The 19,615-nt window shown below is 41.4% G+C and overlaps 1 protein-coding gene across 1 annotated transcript in view; it reads left to right on the plus strand.

Moving 5' to 3' along the window:
• The window catches only part of LOC111978987 (anosmin-1-like), a 70,109-nt gene extending 67,220 nt beyond the window's left edge, over positions 1-2,889 (plus strand). The window contains exons 13-14 of the mRNA XM_024009251.2: positions 338-479; positions 704-2,889. Of these exons, the coding sequence (XP_023865019.1) occupies positions 338-479; positions 704-759 (198 nt within the window). The 3' untranslated portion in view covers positions 760-2,889. The remainder of the gene's footprint in view (positions 1-337; positions 480-703) is intronic.
• The last annotated feature ends 16,726 nt before the right edge of the window (positions 2,890-19,615 follow it).

The following is a 19,615-nucleotide window of genomic DNA, read 5'->3' on the forward strand; positions in this document are numbered from 1 at the left end:
GGGGAACAGAACGGTTTACTACCTTGAATTCCAAACCAAGTGAATGCATTGAACAACAGTCTGTATGTGAGAAAGGTATTCAGTCCATCTTGGAGGACAAATTGAAGTTGATACAACATTGCTGTTAAAATCCTTTGTAACTGTAGAAAATGTTCCACAAAAAAAAAAAAAATCTTTAGTGTGGGTTCTTAAGAAAAATAAGCAATTTTCTATCAGCTTCAATTTGTCCTTGGAAGTGGTTGAATACCTCTCATATGCTGAGTGTCATGTGAAAGATTGTTTTCTAGTGGCACCAACGATGGTTAATTGTCTTCTCTTGTGCTGTTAACCCTTTCAGGACCATAATCTGCTGGTGGTGTCTAACCTGCGACCAGCCACGTACTACAGACTGGAGGTCCAGGTGATAACGTCAGGAGGGGAGGGTCCTGCCTCTGTCAAGACCTTCCAGACCCCCAGTGTGTTACCAGTCCTGCAACACCGTAAGTACCAGCTCACTGATCAACTGTTGCTCTCTTCTAGTCAACCACCGGGCGGTGTCCAGGTGGTCTTAAACAGAGATGCTCATTGGAGCTGTGACTCTTCAGTGACATCTTTTGAGGTCATCTGATGAGTATGTTTCTTACATGATCACATAATCCTTTTGATCATTATTCTGAACTCTCATTAGAAACTGATATTGACATGTTTTTTTGGTGTGTTGTAGGACCCAGACTCAGGCAGCACCATCCACACCAGAAGCTCTCAGCAGAAAGACATTGAGACCCCTTGGCCCATCAGACCCAGTTTGGCCGGAATCAATGTCTTACAGCACCTTCACCCAGGGAGGGAATTTGGTGTGGAACCACACAGCAGACCATGAACTCTGACCCCAACCCATGTGATATGGGTTCACCTTCAGGCTGCACAGAATATGCTTTCCCCTCACAGTCCTTTCTGATTCMACCCACTGACTGGGCTCTCTGCACCATACAGTCAGATACATACTCTTATGTAGGACTTTTCTTTAGGACAGGTTGGTTCATTCTATTATTTCACTGAAGGCTTTGTGGGACAGAGCCTAAGATGGTTAAGGAGTTCTCAAACTGTTGTCATCCAATTTAACCAATTACAAAGCAACAGTATATTATCAATTCCAATTGTATTTCATTAGATAAAATAACGCAAAGGTTGTTAGATTAAAAAAGGCCCAGAGAAAGTATTGTTTTTACCATGATATTCAAGCATTTTGTTTGAATATCTTGGTAACTTAAGTAGGGTTGGGCGGTATAAATAAATATTGTCAGTATGATTTTCCAATACAGTCGATACAATTTTTGGGGGTTTTAAATACATTTTAATATTAGTACTTTTTAAATTAATACCTTCCTTCAACTTGTGCACTAGGTAATAGATGCGGCAGATCATGTTCATCATTTCACCTGTTAGATGATTTTTCATTATGAAGCTTAAGGTACTAGTTTCTCAAAACAGCGGTTTGAGCCAGTCACGTGTGTTTGTTTACAGAGAAGCACAATGAGCAAAATGGGAGCTTCGTGAGGTAAGTCACTCTTGCAGCGCAACTTAAGTGAGGTGATGCAATTCTGAAATTCTATACTAATGTTTGCCAGCTAAATATCTTATAACTATTAAGTTAACTATCTAAGATGTGCCAAATAAATTATTTCCAGTTTGGTTTTGCTAAYTTGCTAATCTTAGCTAAGTGGCTAAAGTTAGCTTGCAAGATCAAGCTTCTTGGTAACAGCAGCAGAGACAATCCCCTCCTGGATTATGATCCCTGCTGTCTAATATTTGTTTTATGCGTTCTGCGTTTTGCAACACTTTCATACCGTTATGAGCTAGGTTGTCTTTTTTAGTTGTAAATGTTTGCATGCGCTCGTTAGCATTTACCTAACATCCGCTATGAGGATTCCTTAGTATTTGTTAGCATTCTGGTAAGCTACATGTGTTGGGCTTTAAAAAAAACAATTTGTTAAAAATAGCGGCCATTTTGTGGACAACCGGTTATACCGTATATCCCGGGATGGCACAAGCACGGTATGGAAGTCTGGATACCACCCAACCCTAGTAACTAAATTGAAGACACTTGAATAACAGTGGGGAAAATGCCATACAATTGTAAAACACAATCATGTATTCATTGAGAAAGGAGTGTTGAATTTCACCTATTTATTTTGTTTTACCAAGTAAGTTAAACGATGTCCCTTAGGCATAATGGAATAATGGAACTAAACCCAGTGTAGTTTAACCCAGAATACTTCTCATAGTATGTTGCATGTAGAAGTACATTCAGTGCTCGACTTGGTCAGGAGCTCACCAGAGCTGAGGACCGGCACCTCAAATGTTCTACTGCTTGAGCTCCTGTTGCTCTTATAGAATATAAGCTCAAAAGTATTGTGGAGCTACTGCACCTACATATAGACAGTACCAGCACCYAAAAGGAGTACCAGCACCTATTTCCATCCAAGTCAAGCACTGAGTACATTTGATTTTAAACTGTAAATGAATTACTAGCTTCAACTTGAATGCTTGTAATGGTTTTGCATGTCAAACGTGAGTGTTGTGTAGGCATAAATACGTCTGTGTTACCTCTATGTTAGCAATATTTCATTAACAGAGAATTATATGGGGAATAATATGTCATGTTTATTAATGAAATTATAACTGTGTGGAAATGATAGAATTGTATGTTATTGGCTGTAGAAATATTTGTTGTGGAACGGACAGTGAATGTCTATTTATTTATGTATGTGTGTTTTAGTCTAGAGTATTTGAACCGGCAAAACATCTTGTAAAGACATTTTGTAAAAATGGAATTGTAAATATAGTCTCATGTTACATGTTATTTTTCCATGGTAGAAACTGTTAAGTAATAAAATAATCCTTAACCTATTCCTTATGCTTTTCCTGCTTAATTGAAATTACTATGAGGAATGAGGAGTCAATATGAAATAGGGTATATTCTCTAAACATTGGACTCTTTGGCAGATGCTGGTGCTTATGTTGGCTGTGTATTCCATAATGCCAGACTCCAACACAGCATATTCACGGATCTACCCAGGAGCTTGAGACATGCACTCAAACAGTCCAAATAAACAGGTCCTTCAGAGCTTACCAGCAAGCCATGGCTGGAGTTTGATGGCCTGGACATAATACTCTCCTTTAGACTACAGTATTGTGCCCTGMCAGTTAATTCAAGTGTACTGTTGGTATTTGAACAGCTTTAAATCCTTATTTTCTCATTCCCTTCACTTTTCCAATATGCTGTGGAATGTTGACATTATTGCGCGTAAATAGAGGCTGGTGTGTGAGAGAACGCAGTATATGAAACGACTAAAATGAGGATGGTATGCCAGAGGTTTGAGGTGTTTTCTTTTAGTTTTTATATTGATCATACCTCGGATGCTATTGCTACTTAGGGATCCTCCCCTTTAAAAAAAAAAAATAGCCTAAAATGACATACTGAAATTGATATTTTTACCAAATTGTATGTACAGTTGAAGTTGGAAGTTTACATACACTTAGGTTAGAGTCATTAAAACTCGTCTTTCAACCACTCCACAAATTTCTTGTTAACAAACTATAGTTTTGGCAAGTCGGTTAGGACATCTACTTTGTGCATGACACAAGTCATATTTCCAAAAATTGTTTACAGACAGACTATTCCACTTATAATTCACTGTATCACTATTCCAGTGGCTCAGAAGTTTACATACACTAAGTTGACTGTGCCTTTAAACAGCTTGAAAAATTCCAGAAAATGGCTTTAGAAGCTTCTGATAGGCTAATTGACATCATTTGAGTCAATTGGAGGTGTACCTGTGTATGTATTTCAAGGCCTACCTTCAAACTCAGTGCCTCTTTGCTTGACATCATGGGAAAATCAAAAGAAATCAGCCAAGACCTCAGAAAAAAATTGTAGACCTCCACAARTCTGGTTCATCCTTGGGAGCAATTTCCAAATGCCTGAAGGTACCACGTTCATCTTGTCAAACAATAGTACGCAAGTATAAACACCACACGCAGCCGTCATACCGCTCAGGACGGAGACGCGTTATGCCTCCTAGAGATGAAAGTACTTTGGCGCGAAAAGTGCAAATCAATCCCAGAACAACAGCAAAGGACCTTGTGAAGATGCTGGAGGGAACAGGTACAAAAGTATCTATATCCACAGTAAAAATAGTATTTTATCGACATATCCTAAAAGGCCGCTCAGCAAGGAAGAAGCCACTGCTCCAAAACTGCCATAAAAAAKCCAGAATATGGTTTGCAACTGCACATGGGGGACAAAGATCATACTTTTTGGAGAAATGTCATCTGGTCTGATGAAACAAAAATAGAACTGTTTGGCCATAATGACCATCGTTATCTTTGGAGGAAAAAGGGGGAGGTTTCCCGAAAAACACCATCCCAACCGTGAAGCACGGGGGATGCAGCGTCATGTTGTGGGGGTGCTTTGCTGCAGGAGGGACTGGTGCACTTCACAAAATAGATGGCAGTGCGAGGAAGGAAAATTATGTGGAAATATTGAAGAAACATCTCAAGACATCAGTCAGGATGGGCCGGCAGATAGCCTGGTGGTTAGAGCGTTGGACTAGTAACCGAAAGGTTGCAAGATCGAATCCCCGAACTGACAAGGTCGAAATCTGTTGTTCTGCCTCTGAACAAGGCAGTTAACCCACTGTTCCTAGGCTGTCATTGAAAATAAGAATTTGTTCTTAACTGACTTGCCTAGTTAAATAAACGTAAAATAAATAAAAAAGCTTGGTCGCAAATGGTTCCTCCAAATTGTTTGGCTGTTGCCCCTCTAAGGATGTCCCCAATTCCAAATGGTCAAGACCCTGCACTTTCTACAGTCAGCAACTAGCTAATTATTCTAATTATTCTGAGCCCTGCCTTACACCCCTGCCTTCAGAACCTCTCTCTCTTTCTGCGTAGGTCAGTGGCTGTGCTATGGCAGTGGCTGGCTTTTCTCCTCTCAGGATGTTGTTTATGTACAGCTCTAGTATATCACAAGAGATTAATTCCTCTATCCATGGACGCTAATCCTCCTCTGTGCTGCTCTATGCTTCAGGATCCTGTCCAGTGTTTAGCCAAGGCCTCCTTTCTCTGTGAGTCAGACCAGCTCCCTTTCAGCTTTTCGCAGTCCTCTCCACAAACACACCAAATACCACAGCCCTCAAATGTGAAAACCTCAAAACAAAGGCCTCCCATCTCCTTTGAGCCATGCTGCACTAAAGTCCAAGTCTCCGAGGACATCAAATGAATAAAAACTGAAACAACTAAATAAAAGACTTGTTGTTGGACACAAAAGCTTTGTCTCGGTCACTACAAGCCCAGAGAGAGTTTATTCACTTTGTATGACATTACAAGCCTGTTGTTCCAGGCTGGGGGATATTGTTTTCCAATTCAAACATATTTTGGTAAACAATATTATCCTTTTGGACTGCTTGAATAATCACGGTCAGTCAAATATTTACCCTTCTGTTCGCTGACATTTGTCTTTTTGATTAACCCATCAGTCTAAGCCCTGTCTAAGCCGGGGGGGAGGTTCTACTAAAATATATGGAATTGTTTTAAGAAGGTCAAATCAAGGATCATTTAGCTATTTGATTTCGAATTTTAAGTCCCCTTGAAGTTTCCCAAAAATATATCAAAAAGTGATTTGATGAAAGATTRTTTTTGGCCTTACTGCTATTAGCCCACACAAACGCATTGAATGACAGATTAACTACATGAAACAACAGTAGTCCCAAAAATATAAAAAATAATTTTGTTCTGAAGTGTCTATCCTMTATCTAAGAGATATGAAAGATCAGTTAAACATTTGTATTTAACCCCATATTTTTGCTATTAAACAGTCTCTATATATCTTCACTACATGACCAAAAGTATGTGGACACCTGCTCATTGAACATCTCATAAACAATCATGGGAATTAATATGGAGTTGGTCCCCCCTTTGCTGCTATAACAGCCTCCACTCTTCTGGGAAGGCTTTACCCTAGATGTTGGAACATTGCTGCGGGGACTTGCTTCCATTCACTCAGAAGAGCATTAGTGAGGTCGGGGCTGATGTTGGGTGATTAGTCCTGGCTCGCAGTCGACGTTCCAATTCATCCCAAAGGAGTTTGATGGAGTTGAGGTCAGGGCTCTGCAGGCCAGTCAAGTTCTTCCACACCGATCTCGACAAACCATTTCTGTATGGACCTCACTTTGTGTACGGGGGCATTATCATGCTGAAACAGGAAAGGGCCTTCCCCAAACTGTTGCCACAAARTTGGAAGGACAGAATCATCTCGAATGTCATTGAATGATGTAGCGTTAAGATTTCCCTCACTGGAAATAAGAGGCCTAGCCCAAACCATGAAAAACAGCCCCACAGTTGGCACTATGCATTCAGGCAGGTAGCGTTCTCCAGATTCGTCCATCGAACTGCCAGATGGTGAAGCGTGATTCATCACTCCAGGGAACGCGTTTCCACTGCTCCAGAGTCCAATGGYGGCGAGCTTTACACCACTCCAGACGACGCTTGGCATTGCGCATGGTGATCTTAGAGTTGACTGCGGCTGCGCGGCCATGGAAACCCATTTCATGAAGCTCCCAACTAACATTTATTGTGCTGACGTTGCTTCCAGAAGCAGTTTGGAACTCGGTAGTGAGGGGGTATCAGGTAGCCTAGGGGTTAGAGCATTGGGCCAGTAGCCGAAAGGTTGCTAGATCGAATCCCTGAGCTGACAAGGTAAAAATGTGTTGTTCTGCCCCTGAACAAGGCAGTTAACCCACTGTTCCTAGGCCATCATTGTAAATAAGAATTTGTTCTTAACTGACTTGCCYAGTTAAATAAAAGGTGAGTGTTGCAACCGAGGACAGATGATCTTTGTGCACTCAGCAGTACCTTTCTGCAAGCTTGTGTGTGGCCTAACACTTCACTTAAACTGAGCACTTGTTGCTCCTAGAAGTTTCCAYTTCACAATATTCGCACTTACAGTTGACCGGGGCAGCTCTAGCAGGGCAGAAATTTGACGAACTGACTTCTTGGAAAGGTGGCATCCTATGACGGTAAGGCCATTCTACTGCCAATGTTTGTCTATGGAGTTTGGCTGTGTGCTCGATTTTATACACCTGTCAGCAACTGGTGTGGCTGAAATAGCCGAATCCACTAATTTGAAGGGGTGTCTACATACTTTTGTATATATAGTGTACTTCCATTCATTTTTTCAACTGGTACCGGAGGACCTTCAGATGAAACAACCAACATGTACATGTTTGTGAGAGTCTCACCTTTGCACCTTTATATTTTTGACAACTTTTACTTTTACTTCACTACATTCCTAAAGAAAATTATGTACTTTTTACTCMATACATTTTCCCTGACACYCAAAAGTGCTGAATGCTTAGCAGCACAGGGACATGGTTCAATTCACAGACTTATCAAGAGAACATCCCTGGTCATCCCCACTGCCTCTGATCTGGCGGACTCACTAAAGACAAATGCTTWATTTGTAAATGATGYCTGAGTGTCGGAGTGTGCCCTTGGCTATACATAAATGTAAAAAACAAGAAAATTGTGCTGTCTGGTTGGCTTGACATAAGGAATAAGAAATTATTTATACTTTTACTTTTGATACTTAAGTATATTTGAGCAAATACATTTACTTTTGATACTTAAGTATATTTAAAACCAAATACTTTGAGACTTTTACTCAAGTAGCATTATTTTAGTATTTTAGTGGGTGACTTTCACTTTTACTTGAGTMATTTTTAATAAGGTRTCTTTACTTTAACTCAAGTATGACAATTGAGTACTTTTTCCACCACTGCAGTATTGGGGTTGGGGCCCTCTAATATAGGACTCTTTCTAAACAGTAATTTCCCATTCATTGTTTGTTTTTTTATTTTATTTAACTAGGCAAGTCAGTTAAGAACACATTTTTATTTACAATGGCGGCCTACCCCGGCCAAACCCGGACGACGCTGGACCAATTGTGCACCRCCCTATGGGACTCCCAATAATGGCTGGTTGTGATACAGCCTGGAATCGAACCAGGGTCTGTAGTGTGGCCTCTAGCACTGAGATACAGTGCCTTAAACCGCTGTGCCGCTCGGGAGCCCATTGTCACTCGTCAAGTTACAATTATGATTGGTAATCTTAATGAGTTGAATGTGCACATGTCTATTCCCATGTGAGTTCCAGGTCAGTTCCATTGATTGAGCGTGGTATTCTTCTTAGATCACAAACATCTGGAACAATTCCATTTCCATTGGATGCTTATGAATGGTTGGACTGGAATATATTGTCTGAGATTGATGCAAAGTAACTTCAATGTTGTTGTTTCTCCATAAGAGCAGGYAAATGTTGCTGTAATGTTGCGTGCTGGTGGGAACTCTGACCTTGCCCAGGGCTGTGGAGTGTTTTTAGTTAGATTCTGGTTGAGCAGGACCAAGCTGGGGAGGTGCAGATGAAAAACCTTCTGTCAGGCCGGGAGGATGCTCAGCTGTAGTCTAATGAAGACCAGAACACGTATGGACGTATAGAGACTTCACTACATGCCTGGCAGACATTATACAACTGTAAGACAAAATAATATGTCTGCGGAGAGGGTTAGCAGAAATACCAAGAGGGGGCTTATTACCAGGCACTTAAGAAGTAAGCTTAAGAATGTATTGTGGTCATGCCAGGATTCGATGACCTTCCAATTTCAAGAGTTTTCATTTCTGTAAGGCACTCTGTCACTGCAGAAACACACAACAAATAAGTATGTTATACACAGAATACTGTATGGAACCTAAAGGACATATGAAAAGACACAAAAAATGGTAGTACATGTCTATCTGAATTCCCTTGACCCTTGGATAGATCCATATTCAGAACTCAGCACACTTGTTGAGGGTATTGTTTTTTTTGTTGAGACTAGCTACATTTTACAAATATTTTGGGAACGTTATCGGTGTTGTGCAACCCTATTCTATAATCACACAGGTGATCCACGTCCTTGTGGGAGCAACACTTCTCGCATTTCAGCCACTATCCTAATTTGTCGAATTACAAACACACGATGTCAGGAGGACCTGCCATTGAGTTCCTCAGGGTCAAAGGTAAACAAGAGGTCCATTGAGTTCCTCAGGGTCAAAGGTAAACAAGAGGTCCATTGAGTTCCTCAGGGTCAAAGGTAAACAAGAGGTCCATTGAGTTCWTCAGGGTCAAAGGTAAACAAGAGGTCCATTGAGTTCATCAGGGTCAAAGGTAAACAAGAGGTCCATTGAGTTCATCAGGGTCAAAGGTAAACAAGAGGTCCATTGAGTTCCTCAGACTTAGGGTCAAAGGTAAACAGGAGGTCCACTGAGATCTGACTATGTGTTTACTAAGAAGGCCTCCACTTAGAAATCATTATCCTTATCCGTCAATTACTTCGTACCCCTGCACATCGACTCGGTACTGGTACCCCGTGTATATAGCCAATTTATTGTTACTCATTGTGTATTTATTCCTTGTGTTATTATTTTTCTATTATTTCTATTTTTATATCTACATTGTTGGGAAGGGCCCTTCAGTAAGCATTTCACTGTTAGTCTATACCTGTTGTTTACGAAGCATGTGACAAATTAAAATTGGATTTGATTCTCTCTTAGCCAAACATCCTTCTCCACTAATATACAGCATACATAGTGAAGAGAGATCAGTTTGAAAACTATCATCCAGCCGAGTTAGAGTTGATTATAATCTCCTTGGATTAGAACTAATCCTTTTAATGCTCCTTCCTGGGAATAAACAAATATTGACCAATGTGACCTGCTCATAATTAATGAAGTTAGGAAGGCCCTATTGGCCTATTAGCTAAGTATGCTCATATGCGCTTCAAATATTTGTCACAGTTGCGTTCAAATATTGCCAATAAAGGACATACTGTAAATTCCGAAATGTGTAATGCTATGTGAAAGTTAGGATTATGTGTAATGATATGTGAAAGTTAGGATTATGTGTAATGATATGTGAAAGTTAGGATTATGTGAAATTCTATGTGAAAGTTAGGATTATGTGTAATGCTATGTGAAAGTTAGGATATTGTGTAATGCTATGTGAAAGTTAGGATATTGTGTAATGCTATGTGAAAATTACGATTATGTGTAATGCTATGTGAAAGTTATGTGATACAAATACTATACTTATTACTTATACAGTATACTCTATAAGCCTGCATTACTAGTAAGTTTAGGTAAATGGAAATGTGATTTGATTTAAAATCAGGTTACAGCCACGAGTCATGGAATCTTTGACCCTTGTCACCATGTAACAGTCGCCTAAAGCTTTAGGAGTGACTAGTGGCCAGGGAGGCAACTTTAGATCTAGTGTTTCCTCTCTCTCCTCTGAAGTCAGTGACCGGACCCCGGGTCAGAGAGCTGGACATTAGCCTCAGAGGCAGGTCAGAGGTCACCATCCCCCCAGAGAACAGACACTGCAGTCGTTGAGGGGGAGGGCAGGGCAGGGGACTCTGGGGCTGGGGGCTCAGTGACAAGGAGCCGGTCAGGGGTCGGATTCAGAAGGAAGGAATCCACCCAGAGGATGTTCTCGGTTCCACAGGAATCACATCATTATCATGTCAAGCAGATCATTGTACATGAGAGGTTGTCTTGTAAGGTGAAGGATTTGGTTGTGGGAATATATTCTTTAAATGATGTCATTAGAATGTATGAAAAAGTCATTAGAACGTATGAAAWATAACTTCAAATTGATAAGAAAGATGACTGATGGATCAAGAACATCTCTTCCTCTCTGCTCTCCTTTTGATCAAATAATGAATGTGGCATCGTGTCATGCAACTGTAAACAGGTAATACACTGTATTAACATCTGGTTGGTTCAAAGAGCAGTGTGTTTCTGTTAAGTAAGATAGAGTAAGAAAATCTGTTCTATTTGGTTCATATTGTTCCTGACTGGTGCAGAATGTACAATCCATGTCTGCTCTGCCTGGCATTGGGTGTTCCATGTGGAAGGTCTGCTAAAGATCAGGTCACAGCTGGTTCAAACCCAGACAAATTAATGTCACATATTTACGTTTATGTGTAATAAGATGCCTACAGAAGTCAATATTACTCATAAAGTAGCCTTTGTTGTGCATTAGCCTATACTTCTGCTAAAGTCATTTTCCCATCTGAAAACCCAACAGGGGGCAAGACCAGAGAAGGTGTATGAAATTGATTACACTGAACAGCGTGGAAACAGGMAGGGCGCCTCTGAAATGATTGACTTCACCAATAAAACATAATCAGGGTAAGTTGATGTGTTTTATATTGTACCGATACACTGCTGCTTCTAAATATAAGACATGTTGCAGCTAACCCATGGCTCTGGCAAACCACAGCGTTTATAAAATGAATCCCCAGTCTGAGGCTAGATTCTTGCCCCATGTGTATGTGTATATGCTATAGCAAACGATCATGTGTTGGTTACTAGTCCAGGCGGTGCACATCCACGCATTTGTGCGTGCATGTTTGCGTTCGTGTGTGTATGTGTTTGTGCTCCTAGTCTGAGAGCTCATTTCCACCCTGATGATCACAGGCACCATTGATTGTAATCACAACGAGCAGGCTGTTCTGCCCCATGGCACGCATAGGAATCTGGACGTGTTTAAAGCACTAACTTTTATGTTTTTTCTATACTTGTATGAAGTTAAATTCTGATGTTGTAGGTAGCTGGCTCTCATTAACAATACATGATGTCAAACATGGGGGTGGAGGGGGATTATTTGGATATTAGTGACAGTAATAACATTCTATAATAGCATGTCAATTAAATGATAATGATTCACACCCTGCAGGCTCAGAAGCCCATTAAACTGAGTTGTTAGACCTGGCCCTGCCTCCCGTATCATCCTGCCAACTGCCCTACTCTCACACTGTCACATTATTGCATCACAATGTGGTTAATAAAACCATATTGGGTCCCTGAGATACGGTATTTAATGTAAACTTTTAGGGGAACATTAAATTGATGAAGTACAAGTCAGTAGCGCTGATGATCACTATTTCGGGCTTTTCCTAATCCTGCGTGGTTGGAAAATACACGGTGGGAGTACCACGTAGTGGGAGTTTTCCGATCTGACATTTCTCTAACTTGATTTCAACTCGCTATGTATCGGTCAATTTGGGTCTACTGTGGTAAAATCAAGCAGCATACCGGGTGGCTATTGGTGTGCTCTGAGGCAGATTGGGCTTGTGTTTGTGTCASAAGGGTTGGAAAGAGTAGCATTCTGCTACAGTATAACTCAGAGTGAGTAGAGTACAGTCTTCAGAATGGGAGCCCATGGGTTCTGCTGCCTTCATCTCCCATCATCATCTGCATCAGCTGTGCAAGTCAAACTGCCAAACCACACAACACTTAATACTTCATTTTGTTAATATTAATGTTATAACTGATAAGAAAACATTGGCACTAGGCAAACATGTTAAAGCAACATTAGCAACATAGGAACAGTATTGTATTTGACATTTCAATTATGAATATACCTGAGGATATACAGTGCATTCGGAAAGTATTCAGACCCCTTGACTCTTTCCACATTTTTTGTTACGTTACAGCCTTATTCTAAAATGTATTAATCTTTTTTTCCTCATCAATCTACACACAATACCCCATAATGACAAACCAAAATAGGTTTTTAGAAATTATGGCAAATTTATTACAAAAAGAAAACTGAAATATGACATTTATGTTTATACACTACCGTTCAAAAGTTTGGGGTCACTTAGTATTTTACTTAAAAAGAAAAGCAATGTTTTGTCCATTAAAATAACATCAAATTGATCAGAAATACAGTGTAGACATTGTTAATGTTGTAAATGACTATTGTAGCTGGAAACGGCTGATTTTGAACAGAATATCTATAGGCGTACAGAGGCCCATTATCAGCAACCATCACTCCTGTGTCCCAATGGCACGTTGGGTTAGCTAATCCAAGTTTATCATTGTAAAATGCTAATGGATCATTAGAAAACCCTTTTGCAATTACAGTTTAAGTCGGAAGTTTACATACCCTTAGCCAAATACATTTAAACTCAGTTTTTCACAATTCCTGACATTTAATCCTAGTAAAAATTCCCTGTCTAGGTCAGTTAGGATCACAACTTATTTTTAAGAATGTGAAATGTCAGAATAATAGTAGAAGAGAATTATTTATTTCAGCTTTTATTTCTTTCATCACATTCCCAGTGGGTCAGAAGTTTACACACACTCAATTAGTATTTGGTAGCATTGCCTTTAAAATTGTTTAACTTGGGTCAAATGTTTCGGGAAGCCTTCCACAAGCTTCACAAAAAGTTGGTTGAATTTTGCCCCATTCCTCCTGACAGAGCTGGTGTAACTGAGTCAGGTTTGTAGGCTCCTTGCTTGCACACACTTTTTCAGTTCTGCCAACACATTTTCTATGGGAGTGAGGTCAGGGCTTTGTGATGGACTCCAATACCTTGACTTTGTTGTCTTAAGCCATTTTGCCACAACTTTGGAAGTATGCTTGGGGTCATTGTCCATTTGGAAGACCATTTGCGACAAGCTTTAACTTTCTGACTGATGTCTTGAGATGTTGCTTCAATATATCCACATAATTTTTCCTTACCTCATGATGCATCTATTTTGTGAAGTGCACCAGTCCCTCCTGCAGCAAAGCACCCAACACATGAGCTGGTGACCCGTTCCTTCACGGTTAGGATGGTGTTTTTTGGCTTACAAGCCTCCCCCTTTTTCCTCCAAACATAACAATGGTCATTATGGCCAAACAGCTCTATTTTTGTTTCATCAGACCAGAGGACATTTCTCCAAAAAGTACGATCTTTGTCCCCATGTGCAGTTGCAAACCGTAGTCTGGCTTTTTATGGTGGTTTTGGAGCAGTGGCTTCTTCCTTGCTGAGCAGCCTTTCAGGTTATGTCGATATAGGACTCATTTTACTGTGGATATAGAGACTTTTGTACCTGTTTCCTCCAGCATCTTCACAAGGTCCTTTGCTGTAGTTCTGGGATTGATTTGCACTTTTCGCACCAAAGTACGTTCCATCTCTAGGAGACAGAACGTGTCTCCTTCCTGAGCAGTATGACGGCTGCGTTGTCCCATGGTGTTTATACTTGCATTCTATTGTTTGTACAGATGAACGTGGTACCTTCAGGCGTTTGGAAATTGCTCCCAAGGATGAACCAGACTTGTGGAGGTCTCCAATTTTTTTTCTGAGGTCTTGGCTGATTTCGTTTGATTTTCCCATGATGTCAAGCAAAGAGGCACTGAGTTTGAAGGTAGGCCTTGAAATACATCCACAGGTACACCTCCAATTGACTCAAATGATGTCAATTAGCCTATTAGAAGCTTCTAAAGCCATGACATCATTTTCTGGAATTTTCCATGCTGTTTAAAGGCACAGTCAACTTAGTGTATGTAAATTTCTGACCCACTGTAATTGTGATACAGTGAGTTATAAGTGAAATAATATTTCTTTAAACAATTGTTGGAAAAATTACTTGTGTCATGCACACAGTAGATGTCTTGCCAAAACTACAGTTTGTTAACAAGACATTTGTGGAGTGGTTGAAAAACTAGTTTTAATGATTCCAACCTAAGTGTATGTAAACCTCTGACTTCAACTGTATGTTAGCACAGCTGAAAACTGTTGTTCTGATTAATGATTACAGGCTCAAAATGGCCAGAAACAAATAAGTTTCATCTGAAAYTCATCAGTCTATTCTTGTTCTGAGAAATGAAGGCTATTCCTTTTGAGAAATTGCCAAGAAACTGAAGATCTCGTTCAACACTGTGTACCACTCCCTTCACAGAACAGCGCAAACTGKCTATAACCAGAATAGAAAGAGGAGTGGGAGGCCCCAGTGCACAACTGAGCAAGAGGACAAGTACATTAGAGTGTCGAGTTTGAGAAACAGATGCCTCACAGTCCTCAACTGGCAGCTTCATTAAATAGTACCGGCAAAACACCAGTCTCAACGTCAACAGTGAAGAGGCGACTCCGGGATGCTGGCCTCTTCACTTCACTGTTGACGTTGAGACTGGTGTTTAGTGAGTACTTTAATGAAGCCGCCAGTTGAGGACTGCCACTACAAAGATACAGGCGTCCTCCCTAACTCAGTTACCGGAGAGGAAATAAACTGCTCAGGGATTTTACCATGAGGCCAACTTTGACTTTAAAACAGTTTAATGGCTGTGATAGGTGAAAACTGAGGATGGATCAAAAACAGTGTTGTACTCCACAATACCAACCTAAATGACAGAGTGGAAAGAAAGAAGCCTATACAGAATAAAAATATTCCAAAACATGCATCCTGTTTGCAATTCTAAAAATGTGTCAAAGCAATTCACTTTTTGTCCTGAWAACAAAGTGTTATGTTTGGGGCAAATCCAATACAACAACACATTACTGAGTACCACTCTCCATATTTTAAAGCATAGTGGTGGCTGCATCATGTTATGGGTATGCTTGTAATTGTTAAAGACTGTTGAGTTATTCAGGATAAAAAAAACTGAATGGAGCTAAGCACAGGCAACATCCTAGGGGAAAACCTTGTTCAGACTGCTTTCCATCAGCCACTGGGAGATTAATTCACCTCTCAGCAGGACAATAACCTAAAACACAAGGCTAAATCTACACTGGGATTGCTTACCAACAAGACAGTGAATGTTCCTGAGTGGCCAAGTTACAGTTTTGACTTAAATCTGTTTGAAAATTCTATGGCAAGACTTGAAAATGGTTGTCTAGCAATGATCAACAACCAATTTGACAGAGCTTGGTTGGTGTGCAAAGCTCTTAGAGACTTACCCTGAAAGACTCACAGCAGTAATCACTGCCAAAGGTGATTCTAAATGTATTGACTCAGAGGTTTGAATAGTTATGTAAATTAGACATTTCTGTATTTTATTTTCAATATATTTGCTAAAATGTATAAAAACACGTTTTCCCTTGGTCATTGTGAGGTATTATGTGTAGATGGGTGAGAAAAAAAACATATTTAATACATTTTAAATTCAGGCTGCAACACAACAAAATGTGGAATTAAGTCAAGGGGTATGAATACTTTCTGAAGGCACTGTAATTGTCATGAGTTCAACTGTCAGGTCTTACGTAAGGGTTCACAACACTGGACACTGATCACCTCGACACGGGAGCAAATGTTACATTGGGTAGCTGTCTGAGTTATCTTATGAAGAGAATTCATTTTATACAGACACAATCAAACCGGTCACAATACATGTACTGTTGGCCTAATTCATACCATTGTGCTGATACAAGGGTGAGCTGCATGTCAGATTTCTCATATCTTGACTTCCAAACAGCATGTCAGTTCCAGGCTTCGAGGGGATCCTCCATGCCTCATGAACCACTGAGTCATCATGGCAGGAGGTAGAGTCCCCATAACTCAGTGAGTCCCTCAGGTCATCAGGGTAGGAAGTACAGTCTTCATAACGCAGTGGGTTCCTCAGGGAAGATAGCTAATTCAAGCCCATCAGGGCACATTATGCCTTCAGATTCACATGAGATGAGCAAATTMATATTTTCCCCCTTTGATTCGGATTTGATTGACTATTTCATATTTTATATGTATTGGCAGTGTTGGCTGGCCTCACATTTATGAGTATATCATGTTATTATGATGTTGCCCCCTCCCCTCCTCAGCTCATCTCATCATCCACCTTCGTTGGGTGGGAAGTCTTTTAAAGCAGCAACGCTCCAAAGACAAGTGAAATATTTTAGGGTTTGAGGAACTGATTCAAACCAGCTCCCCCGATGTGAACCTTGAGATCTCTCAGACGTGTCATTTCACGTTTCAAAACAGACTGTTTAAAATAGCTGCGTAATTAGATTAAAATGAATTGACAACCCACCAAGTTGATGTCAGCATGGCTGGCAGTGGAAAGAGAATGTTTTTGATTTCTCCTGAGGGGAATCCTTCACGTCCTTGATRGCTAGTTGTTTTAATTTGATGACAATGCCTTTCATGTTGTCTTCGAAGGCTTAATGCATCCCAGATCCTTTTCAACTCTCACAACATTTCACCATCATCGCTTTTTGGTTGTTTGGAATGGACTCTATATTATTCATCTTATTGATACTTAAAAGCAAAGTCACTACTTTCTGTACTTTGATGAAATTCGGTCTAGTTTCAGCCTTGAATGTCAGACACACACTACTTTGTTAAAACCCTTCTACATCCTTTGAGAGCCAAGTTAGCCATAGAGTATTAGTAGGAAAGTTCACTGTGCCTTACATGCAGTCAAACGTATACAGTTGGCCTTGCTGTTTTGGGGATTTTAGTTGTCCTTGTCTTTTGTTTTGCATGGTTGTTTTCAGTTTTTCCTTTGTTTTTCTCTTTTTTCTCTTGTTCATTTTGTTGGTTGTTGGTGCATTGGGGACGGTGGCTTGGGGGTGGGGGCGGGGTACGCTCTCGTGGGGACTGTAGGGGGGATCTTGGATGGTTAAGGGTAAGCTCTCGTGGGACTGTGGGGGGATCTGGATGGTTAAGGGTAAGCTCTCGTGGGACTGTGGGGGGGGGGATCTTGGATGGTTAAGGGTAAGCTCTCGTGGGACTGTGGGGGGGATCTTGGATGGTTAAGGTAAGCTCTCGTGGACTGTGAGGGGGGGATCTTGGATGGTTAAGGGTAAGCTCTCGTGGGACTGTGGGGGGATCTTGGATGGTAAGGGTAAGCTCTCGTGGGACTGTGGGGGATCTTGGATGGTTAAGGGTAAGCTCTCGTGGGACTGTGGGGGGGATCTTGGATGGTTAAGGTAAGCTCTCGTGGGACTGTAGGGGGGATCTTGGATGGTTAAGGGTAAGCTCTCGTGGGACTGTGGGGGGGGGTTCTTGGATGGTTAAGGGTAAGCTCTCGTGGGACTGTGGGGCGGGGATTCTGGATGGTTAAGGGTAAGCTCTCGTGGGACTGTGGGGGGATCTTGGATGGTTAAGGGTAAGCTCTCGTGGGACTGTGGGGGGAGCTTGGATGGTTAAGGGTAAGCTCTCGTGGACTGTAGGGGGGATCTTGGATGGTTAAGGGTAAGCTCTCGTGGGACGTGGGGGGGATCTTGGATGGTTAAGGGTAAGCTCTCGTGGGACTGTGGGGGGGGGATCTTGGATGGTTAAAGGGTAAGCTCTCGTGGGACTGTGGGGGGGATCTTGGATGGTTAAGGGTAAGCTCTCATGGGACTGTGGGGGGGGGATCTTGGATGGTTAAGGGTTAGCTCTCGTGGGACTGTGAGGGGGATCTTGGATGGTTAAGGGTAAGCTCTCGTGGACTGTGGGGGGGATCTTGGATGGTTAAGGGTAAGCTCTCGTTGGACTGTGGGGGGGGGATCTTGGATGGTTAAGGTAGCTCTCGTGGGACTGTGGGGGGGGGGGTCTTGGATGGTTAAGGGTTAGCTCTCGTGGGACTGTGGGGGGGATCTTGGATGGTTGGTGGCCTGGCGGTTGGTAGCTTGGGCCGATGACCGATAGGTCGTTGGTTTGGGTCCCCGTTTTTACTTGGTGGGAGATATGTCAACGTACCCTTGGGCGGGGCGTTTGACCCTGGTTGCTCCTGTGRGTCACTCTGGATGGGAGTCTGTTAGATGACTGAATGTAATGTAAATGTTGAGCGTCTTCACTGCAGGTAGATTGTATGTTTTAATATTCAAAAAAAWGTTTAAAAAAAGGAAAGTTCACTGTACTTTAGTGCATTCATATGAAGCTGTGTTCAGACATGAGACATTCCCACAGCTGTTGAGCACCCACAACTAACTGGTGTGGTTGATCAGGTTAATCTGAAGTTAATTTGGTACTTTGACTGTCATGTAGCCTACATCACATCACATTTCTGAACAAGAAATTTAAGTAGAGAGGAGTCATCTTGGTCTAAAAATGTATTAATCTGTCTAAACTTTCTTTCACGGCACTTGGGAGTAGATTCTTGAAGTATATCCTGAAAACAGCAGTTTGGATTGAGGTMCTCATGTGGAGGAAGACTTTGGTAGCTGGAACATTGATCCTACATGAAACAAATCATTCCATGTAGCTAATTAAAACAGTGGTTTATCTGAATGTTGTCATTCCCTCAGCCGTGCATTCCCTCCTCAGGGTCCCCATTCCAATCCCCACAGTTGTTATGGTATTTCATAGGGTTGCATTACCCAGCCCTATTGAACTCCATGCACGGTACACTACATCAATCTAGACTGATTAACTTAATTAAGGCCAAATCAGAATCAGGGAGCCATAATACGTAAAGGTAATAGGAAAGCCAAACATCTTATTAACYAACCACTCCAGTGGTCGTTCTGAAATCCCTGTGGTATATGGCTGGTCTTGTAGCGATGTCTGTCTTTCATAGAGGAACCAATGCTGGCTGCCAAGAACAGCACTGGCTGATGTGTCTGCCTCTTGTTAGCAGTGGATAGGTTCCTCTCAGAAGTAACTTTTCAAAAGAAGACTTTCCTGGGGCTGTGTGTGTTGCTGTGGTTGTGAGGAGCGTGTCCTATTGTGTGCGATCATTCACTGACAGAGATACTAGGACCACTGAATGACACACCTCCTAACAACTGATTCCTTGCCAATGGGAGTCAAAGTGAGTCATGTTTATTTCATCAGGTGTCATAAAGGTG

Source organism: Salvelinus sp. IW2-2015, linkage group LG2 (genome assembly GCF_002910315.2).
Source record: "Salvelinus sp. IW2-2015 linkage group LG2, ASM291031v2, whole genome shotgun sequence".
NCBI lineage: Eukaryota > Metazoa > Chordata > Actinopteri > Salmoniformes > Salmonidae > Salvelinus > Salvelinus sp. IW2-2015.